This window comes from Amorphotheca resinae (genome assembly GCF_003019875.1).
Source record: "Amorphotheca resinae ATCC 22711 unplaced genomic scaffold M430scaffold_5, whole genome shotgun sequence".
Taxonomy (NCBI): domain Eukaryota; kingdom Fungi; phylum Ascomycota; class Leotiomycetes; order Helotiales; family Amorphothecaceae; genus Amorphotheca; species Amorphotheca resinae.
In genome coordinates, this window is record NW_020194475.1 from 688064 (window position 1) to 697656 (window position 9593).

At 51.8% G+C, this 9593-nt stretch overlaps 3 protein-coding genes across 3 annotated transcripts; 1 reads left to right on the forward strand and 2 right to left on the reverse strand.

Annotated features, from left to right (window-relative positions):
* Nucleotides 1-653: 653 nt before the first annotated feature.
* On the reverse strand, nucleotides 654-2385 carry M430DRAFT_100822 (hypothetical protein; the record flags this gene model as incomplete). Its single annotated transcript, XM_024860660.1, has 2 exons — nucleotides 654-2161; nucleotides 2211-2385. 2 exons carry the CDS (start codon nucleotides 2383-2385, stop codon nucleotides 654-656), a joined length of 1683 nt encoding a protein of 560 aa, XP_024721463.1.
* Nucleotides 2386-3518: 1133 nt separating this feature from the next.
* Nucleotides 3519-6789, forward strand: M430DRAFT_49881 (hypothetical protein; the record flags this gene model as incomplete). The annotated part of the gene is made up of 9 exons (XM_024868095.1): nucleotides 3519-3643; nucleotides 3695-4055; nucleotides 4109-4355; nucleotides 4405-4850; nucleotides 4900-5119; nucleotides 5168-5287; nucleotides 5336-5449; nucleotides 5498-5785; nucleotides 5834-6789. 9 exons carry the CDS (start codon nucleotides 3519-3521, stop codon nucleotides 6787-6789), a joined length of 2877 nt encoding a protein of 958 aa, XP_024721464.1.
* Nucleotides 6790-7916: 1127 nt separating this feature from the next.
* On the reverse strand, nucleotides 7917-9593 carry M430DRAFT_101175 (hypothetical protein; the record flags this gene model as incomplete). Its single annotated transcript, XM_024860687.1, has 4 exons — nucleotides 7917-8713; nucleotides 8780-9270; nucleotides 9341-9405; nucleotides 9471-9593. 4 exons carry the CDS (start codon nucleotides 9591-9593, stop codon nucleotides 7917-7919), a joined length of 1476 nt encoding a protein of 491 aa, XP_024721465.1.

Below are 9593 nucleotides of genomic sequence, written 5' to 3' on the forward strand. Positions count from 1 at the left end.
TATAGCATCAACCGCCTAAGATCCAACTCACGCAAGACGGCTCTCGCTCCATCTGATCACTATATCAACCCCTCTTTTTCTCATTCTAAATCTGCTTGCTTGTTTTCGCTACGGTTGGTCAGTTAACTTATGGATGGGTTAGCAAGAAGAGAGAGAGAGAGCATTTCAAGTATTTGTTTAGAGAATAATAATAGCTAGCGGAGTGTTTATTCTATCACTTTCACTTGTCAAAAGGGGGAGAAATGGCAGAATATCGATTATCGAATTCTAATTTCTTTTTTTTATGTACAATAGTAATGCCAGCTTGAATAGAAGGGACATCCAGAACTCCTCCGTCCCCGCCTTTCACAGATACGGCTGTGGTTCTGTGACTGACGCATGCAAACGACGATATGTATGCATCAATACATACATAATGCTGCTTGGTAAGTGCCTTCCTTCCTTTTGCGGGGCACCTCCTCCAGTGTAGTATGCTAAACTGGCCCCAGTGGCATGGTATGCGCGTAACGGTTCTCAGCAACGAAATCTCTACATGAAGGACGACTCGCGAATCTAACCGTAACGCCGCCTCGATTGATTCCCCAATGTCTTGTGGCTGATGAGAATTATGACATGGAAAACGCGCGTGGGTGTATAGACTACTTCAGGATAGCTCACGAAAGTATCTCCTGCATGCCATGGGGCAATTTTCCCTTCGGGGAAATAGTCTCGGTCCAATTAGGAGATTCTCGGGTAGGTGTCTTTGGAGTTTGGGGAGAACGGAGTTGATCCGAGTGGAGAGAGGGATCAGGCGTGTACTGATGCTGAGAGCGTTCCTGCTTGCTAGGAACCTGTATCTCAAAATTCTTGCCCTGTACGAAGTTGGGGCTCTCGTTCCTGTACGACGATATGTCCGAGTTGTTACGGTGGTCTGTACGAGAGACAGCTGCCATCGGCGGGGTTGAAGGTTCCTTTGCAAGGTTTGGAAACATGAGTTGTCCACCATTAAGTTGTTTCTTTCCTGCACCCGCTTCATTTTTCGCCTGCGTGGGTTTACTTGCAGCGGGCTTCGAGGTCTTCGTCTGACCAAATGCACTGGTGATCTTATTCATAGGCTTCGAAGGCAATGGCTTCCTGCCAGACTTCTTTTTGGGCTTCGTCTCCTTTCCAGTAGCAACCTTAGACCCAAATGGCAGCTGTAACTGCTTCGATTTCGCCATGTCTTTTGTGGGTGCTGGGCTTTGCTGTCGAGGGCTAGCTCCAGGAGTGATGATTCCTTGGTTCTTAACCATATCGAGAGGCTTGGAGTCTATTACCACTTCGATACCATTCTTGACCTTAGGCTCTTCCTTTGGTACAAGACTATAGTCACCACAGTCCTTGTCGTCCCACCGGGGCAGGCCCACGTGACGTGCAACATCATCACATTCACCTCGGACGACCAAATCCCAGCAATCTTTGACATCGACGCCAACAGGCTCGGGGTCGTAATTGATCCAAGCAGTGAATCCGTCTCGACGACTTCGAGTAACAGCGCACATCTCCTTTGCTAGGCGCCGAATTCCAGGCACTTTGAGACTTGTGCCTACCACAATTACTGCGTCCGGTCGAGTTTTAAGATCCGCGGTGCTAACCGCTCCAATAGCTTCCTCATCAGGGTTGAACTCGTTGTACAAGACCATCCTCGGCCTTAAACGGCCAATTCCATGACTTCTGAGGCCTCCAGCTATTCGTACGCCGTCTGTCACTTCGCACTCTGTACACGACGGTGGCTCTGGGCCTTCGAAAAGAGCGCCATTAAAATCTGACAGGTGTCCACATTTGCTACAAACCATTTTGTCCAGTCCTCCGTGGAGCTGTATAGTCTTAGGCCAAGGACCCTTCTTGTTCAATGGGACGGTGGTCGCAAGAGGTTGCAGGGCTGTGTCGATGCCATCAACATTCTGGGTGTATAGGCGCAGCAATCGGCCCTCTTCGGCGAGAGTCGCAAGCATATGATGGAATGGTGTAGGCTTGGCATTTTGTGTCAGATGAGATAGCTCGCGGACCATGTCATGGAAAGAACTTGTCGACGAGTCGCTTCGATAGACCGAAGCATCAAAGAGGTGCTTTCCAGACGCTTTTAGCTTGTGTTGACTGCGCAATGTGTTGAAAAGCCCATTTTGAGAGCGAAAATCAGGTACTACGGGGTTTTAGCAAAATTGGGCGCCAGAAACTGGAGAGGAACATACTGCCTGCAGAGACCGAGATACCAGCTCCAGCTATGACGACGATTTTCCGTTTTGAGCGCAAAGCCTCCATTAGTCTCTTTAACTTTCGATCTTGAGCCTTATGTTCCGCCTCGTCAGAGCAATCATTAAGGGCGCATAGATCAAGATACTCGGTCTTCAGTTCCTTCGGCTTCATGATCCTTTGTTTCTTGGCGGGTGGAGGCCCATCGCGAGCTGGCGGTCTTCCAGGCAGGTCAAGTGCGGGCGCGGGCAATCCAGTGTCGGAGACATTGCTCGAGGACGGTGATGGATAATCGGCCGGAGGAGTAGGAGACCTGGAAGCCACGCTGGAAAGGGGCGACGAAGGGGGCGAGGACGAGCCGATCGAATGCATGGCTTCGAATGTCGCGATCGAGGGGAGCGAGCGAGTCGGCGGGCGCACGAACGAGCGAAAACCGGAATGAGCGCCTCTAACTCACGAGGGTATCATTATCGAATCCGAATGTATTGTCGAGTCGCGATGTTGTTGAAGGAAGGGGGGTTGTGAAGGGGAAGAAGAAGAAGAAGCGTGCGAGGTTGTCAATGAGCGGGCACTTGCAGGGCGGATCTCTAGCTCGGCTCGGCTAAGGCACGGTTGTCGTGTTCTGTTTATTATGGATCCTGGAGGTTGGGGCGGCCAAGCAGCTGGAGCTCTCTTCAATCGGCGCGGATGCTTTTGTGGGTTGGAGAAGAACGAACAAGAGAAAATCGGGTTTCTCTTATTATGATTCTATGATCTCTTGACGCCAACTTCCGTGCCTTATCCGACACATCTGGTGATTCCCAAGGACATTACCGCAGCTTTCAATTGATTCCGACGTCAAAGAAGCCCGCATGCTCGGGCGCAACAGAGTTAGTTGTATTAATGGAGTACCAGAAGATTCCCTCTTCTTGCTTGACTCAAAACACACAAGCTTTCTCTTCTTCACAAACAATCCATTTCCTCTTTGCTTTAGAGACCTTTTCAATTCTTCAATATCTCAACTCAACTGTCTCTCGGTTGCTGGGTGGATGGTGGCCGTATCCCACATTCATCATTTATCCAGATCCGGTTAGCCCTCCCGCACAATCCTTGCAAGATCTGTGAACCTCATCCGCAAGGCTGCATCTCCGCTGCTCTTCTCCCCCTCTTGTCAGTCCTCCAACTGCTTTCTCGCCTCCTTTGGGGAGATCCCCCATATTACTATGCCTGGAAATTTGTATCCTTGAGTCGCTGCTCTCAATTCTTATGACTCTGTCGATGCTGGGCCAATACCTATCCGGAAACCTCGCTGAAAAATGCCTTTAATGATGGACGGCGAGGTAGATATCGATGATCTTTTTGAAGATGGGGCCGCCCTATCAATGCCCTCGCGCCCGCCCACAAAAGAGCTATATCAGAGGATTGATGAGCTCAGAGGGAGTGGGTGTTGCCAGTAAGACAGGATGTCCTTCGCCGGCCTATCACCAGGACTAACTCTTGACAGGGCGATTGCGTGGTCAAAATGGGGCAGCATAGCATCAATCAGTGCAAACGGGACTACTGTGGAGTTCCGGAATCTGCGCTGCGCACCTGAGAATGGCACCTGGGGTCTGAGCGAGCCCACAGTGACGCCGCAATTGACCACAAGCATGGATGGCGGCCCTCTGAAGCATTTATGCTGGAGTCCTACTGGCTCTGAACTAGCCGTCATTGATGCTGCCGGAAGGGTAAACATCTTGACTATTTTTTCGTCTTTGAATAAGCCTACTCTCGCTAGGCCTTCTCAGATAGATACCACGGATGATCTGCATGCCGTTGTAGGCTGTTACTGGTTGAATTTGGCACCCTTCCCTCAAAACCGTCCAGTATGTATAATGGTATCTCATATTTTTGGACTTCTGTTTTGACCCTTTGCTAGACAATCTTGAATGGCCCAGCAATCAAAGAAGGATCCAACTATCGATATGAAGCTTCTCAGACTCCCGTCCTCGGTCCATTCCACCCAAATCATTCCAAGTCTGCTTTCGTCTGCGTTACCACGAACGGCGTTCTCAGAGTCTTATGGCCTCAGAACAATGGTAAGTGGTATGAGTCGCACACGGAACTGGAAAGTGTCGTATCTTCTGATGATTTGATTACCCATGCGGCAATATGCTCCGACAAATGTAAGTTGCCTTTCTGTTAGAGTCGAAACTAGCTAAACAGTTGAACCAGCTGGTACTTTATTAATTGCTTTTGCTACTTCTTCAAAGCAACTTCGTACCGTACGAGCTCTGATTGACTGGGGCCTTCCCAAGACGGCAGAGAAGGTCAACCCAGCAGCATTACCTCTGAACCCAACTGTCAAAACTCGACATCTTGCTGCCACTAGCTGGCTCCATGACATCCCTAACGAAAATTTGAATGCTTCACATGTAGAGTCAACGGCAACCCACCTATCTCATCTCGAGTTCTTGCCTCCGTGCATAGACGCTTCTGGTCCAAGTACCCCTCCAACGATCATAGCTGTTCGCTCTCATCTACCAGTTTCGATGTCACATTACAACCAAGATGTCCATACCACGATAGACAGATGGGAAGTTCGTGAGAAGCAACAGAATATCCATCCGGAATTCGAGCAGTTGAGCTCCCGCCGGAACAGTGTTGGTACACAACCAGGGGTAAGTGAGATCAAGATTGCGGGCACGTGTTCTCACTGACGATTATTAGAGTGTCCATTTCCTCAAGAAGCTTGAAAGCTTCACGGTGAATAAAATAGCTATTGCAATGCAGCCTATGAATCTTGGAAAGATACTTTGCTTCGCATATAGCGATAGCTCTGTTGATTATCGTGATCGCAACACCATGCTAGAAACATTTACGGATGGTGACCTTGACAGGGTCTGGCATCTATCCCAGATTGGGTTTTCGTATACTGAAGATGAACCTTGTAGGTTTCTGGGTTTATTCTAACCTGGTTTGTTTCTAACACCTGCAGGTTTACACTTTGCCTTATCACCCAGCTACTGCTCTGTTGTACAAATCCGGAATGACGGAAAGGTCAAGTGGAAGCAGCTTGACTACCACATGGGTGATATCGGATCTAGCATAGAAGATGGTGAGTTGTACAAGATGCCGACTGTAATTGTCATCTAACAATATCTAGCACGTTATGCTGCAGTTATTGCAGCACTCTCGTTATCGTGCTCCACAGCAGTAATGACAAATGTTAACTACGACGATGTCCTTGCCACTGCTCACAAGCATGCCAAAGCCAGTAGTGAGTAATTTCTCCAATGCACAAAACGGATAAGCTAATATGAAATAGATTTTGCCTACGACTGGCTAATAGAGCTATCTCGCATCTTGAAGGTTTATGTAGACTATTCAGAGGAAACCCATTTCGATGTGCTCATCCGAAACACGACAATCCAGTTATGTCTGAGCATTCAAAACTCCCTTGGATTCAAGGGGGAATTCCATCCGCGAACATTCGCAGGCAAGTTCGCCTGGGTCGTTCTACAGGTACGGAATATTGTCGTACTGGTGACCATGGCCGCGAACATGAAGGTCGCAGGGCCAAACAACGAAAAGTCATCACCGCTTGAAGATCCAGGTTTGTTGGCTCTCCACTCTTGGTACGCCCTCTGCTGACGTCCTTCAGAGGTGATAAACGCACTTGCTGGGTCGGTCCGATGGGTCCTCGATCTTATGGCCTGGATAACAGACACGCTCCTCACCCTCCCAAGCACCCTCCCAGCGTCAATCGACCTCACGAATCCCAGCACTCTCTCTCTCCCAGATCTGCTCACCCATCTCCGATCTACAAACAACATATGCCTACACCTCCTCCTGTCCTCTCCAACCCGCGGCTTTCTAACGGCCATCTGCCGCCGGCTCGTACACCTGGACCACATCGCACGCAAGGCCATCGTCCACACGATGCCCGGTTACCCAGGAGGCAGTTCCCAAAACGGCACGCCCAACGCCCAGCAACCCATCCCCTCCCTCTCCCCGGCCCTCCGCGCCGCGTACCTAAAAATCGCCACGCTGACCGCCTCGGCCATCCTGCGCATCAAAACCTTCGAAGCCCTCCTCTCCGGCGTCGCCAACTCTATCAAAACCGCCTATTCCAACCACACGCCACCCCTCTCAGGCTCCCCCAACGCCGAGAAAGCCCGCAACGCCATCGAGATCAAGATGCTCTTCGGCGGGTCCCTCCCGGACGCCTTCGTCCCCGTCATCACGGAGCTCTTCCGGCCATCGGGCCTCCTCGCCGCGGTCCGCGACGACATCGAACCGGCGCGGCTCTTCTTCGCCGACTTCGCCATGCTCGAGCTCGACGACGACGCGGCGGCCCTGGCGCGCCGGCGCCGCGCCGCTCGCACCATGGACTGCTTCCGCAAGGCGTGGCTGCCGAACCCGCACCCGCGCACGCGCGACGAGCCGGACCGAGCTGCGCGACACGGGGTCCGCTGGCGGAGGTGTGCGCGCTGCGCGGCGGTCATGGAGGATGTGTTGAGTCAGAGACAGGCGTTGCAGTGGTTGGTTATGCAGCAGAGGAGATGCTTTTGCTCGGGGTATTGGGATACGTTGCAGCCTGGGGAGACGGCTGCTTGATATGCGTGCAGTAACGATATATAACTCGGATGATTGTATTTATTTAATTATATCTCTTAGCGTAGAGAGGAAGGGAAAGGGAGAAAGAGGGGGAGGTAGGGAGGGAAAGGGGGAGGGGAGAAGTGGGGGATGGTGATTGATTGATATACGTATATGCATACACATATCAAAATAGTAAAAGAAGAAGAAATGAGATCTCGAAGTAGATAGATAGATATGACAACAATCAAAACTCTATCAATCAATCAATGATGATCCAATCAACCAATTACTTGAAAAGACATATCACATCACATCGTAGACATAGACAGACAGACAATCTCTCCACCATCAAACAAACAAACAAACATATCTCATTACCTATAAAACCAGTCCAATCCAGCCCCAGCCAACCTACTCTCCCGTATTATCTCACCAACCAACAAAAAACCCACCAATTTTGCAAGAACAGAGTGCCAAACCATGCAAAAGAGGGAGGGATTTGATTAACTTTTTTCAGTTTTCAGTTTTCATTTTTTGTGTGTCTGTCTGTTCATGTCTGTCTGAGAGCCGCTTCGCTTCGCTTCGCTTTTTTGAGAAATGAGAAATGAGGTGAGGTATCTAGGCAAGGTAAGGTAAGGTAGCTAACAACAACGCGATACAATGCAAATGCAAAAATGCAATGACTTCGAAATCCCATCCCATCCCATCCCATCGTCCATCCCGAATTCCAAATTCCAAACCACACAGCCCCCCTGATGATCCCCTATGTAGGTACAATCGAAGAGAAAAAAGAAGAAAAAAAGGAAAAAAGAGGGGGGGAAGAAGTGGGCATGCCAATAAAATGGCCAAGGGATATTGAAGATTGAAAATTGAAGTTGTACAGATGGGGATCATATATCGGGACAAGACAAGACAAGACAAGGTAGAAACGTGGTGATCCTCGGATGGATGGATGGATGGGCCAAGGTGACTTGATGACTTGATGAAAACAAGAAGATTGGTGGTGGTGGGTGGTGGGGAGATTCTCCTAGTCTGCGGTTTGACAGGCAGGTGATCAGATCATTTGGTGGTTCTTTTTCTTTTGTATTTTTGGCGGATGGGGAGAAAGAAAGAAAGGGAGAGAGGGGATGAATGGAGGGAGATATCTATTGCGAATCAGATACGCCCATCATCTTCTCGTGAGCGGCGAGACCGTGGTGATCGCCAGAGTACTTGCTTCCGCCGTCCTCCATATCGTTCAGGACCTCGCGGGTCAGCTCGACGTAGTCGTAGGCGAACTCGCCAATCTCGGCGTCGTCGATGCCGAGGATCTCGGCCTCCTCGGAGGCGCGCAGCGAGAGGCCCGGGATCAGGTTCATGATGAAGAGGATGATGCAGGTGCCGCCGAACGAGTAGACGCCGCCCGAGACCGAGTCCGCCAGTTGGTAGCCCAGCTGGATCCAGTGGTGGTTGAGCCAGCCGCCGGGGATCTCGGTGAAGCCGTCGAGGTGCGCGATGTAGTCGGCCGCGAAGAAGGCCGTGAGGATGTTGCCGATCAGACCGCCGACGGCGTGCTCGGCGAAGATGTCCAGCGCGTCGTCGACGCCAATCACGAACTTCAGCTTGGTGGCGTAGTTGGCACCTGCCGCCCCGATGATGCCGTAGATCACGGCGGCCCAGGCCGGCACGAATCCGGAACCGGGGGTGATGGCGACCAGGCCCGCAACAACGCCCGAGCAGAAGCCGACGGTTGACCACTTGCGCTCGAGACGGTAGTCCAGTACGCACCATGTAATGCCACCAACGCAGGCAGCCAGATTCGTGACCACGGCTGCCATGATGGCGCGCATGTTGGCCGCGAGGGCGGAACCGGCGTTGAATCCAAACCAGCCCACCCAGAGGAAGACGGTGCCAATGACAATGTGAGTAACGTTGTGAGGGCGGTAGTTCAGCTCGTGCGTTCCTATTTTCACCACTCGTTAGTCCGACTCCTGAAAGATGCGTGACAGTGCGCGGATAGCTGCCTTACCGTGACCTCGGCGCTTGCCCAGCATGATGGAGTAGGCCAGAGCAGCGGTCCCGGACGAGATGTGGACAGGCGTTCCACCAGCAAAGTCGAGTCCGCCCATCTTGGCAACCCACCCGGACGGGTTCCATGTCCAGCATGCGATGGGGTCGTAGATCACGGTCGACCAGATGAACATGAAGACGACACAGGGCAGCATACGGCCGCGCTCGGCGACGGCGCCCACGGCGAGGGCCACAGTGATGGCGGCGAACATGCCCTGGTAGATGGCGAAGAGCAGGTCGGGGATCTTGGAGGAGCCAACGGAGGGGGCAGCGAGGACGTTGCGGAAGCCGAAGTTCTCCATGTCACCCAAGAACTTGCCGGCGGTGTGCGAGAAGGCGAGGGTGTAGCCCCAGAAGAACCACTGGAAGGAGATGACGGCGGTGGCCATGACGGAGAGCCAGATCAGGGACAGGGCGGACTTTCTGCGGGCCAGACCAGAGTAGAAGAAACTGCAGCGCGAGAACACAGGTCAGCTTGTCCGGTGCAACGCGGCCACCACGTTTCGGTAGATGCACATACCCGACACCTGGAATCATGAGGAGCACAAGGGCGGTGGCAGTGATCATCCATGCGATATCGCCGGCCTAGAGTTGGGTTCGTGTCAGCGGCATGTTGTTGTTGGACGGGTGTAGGAGGGGGTTCAGCTCACATCGTAGAAGATGTTCAGATCATCGTGCAAGGAGTCGCCGCCGGTCATAGAGGTGCCATTGTAGGGGACCTTGACAGTGTAGTTGAGAGCGTCCAAGTCGACCCCGTCGACGGTAAGAGACAT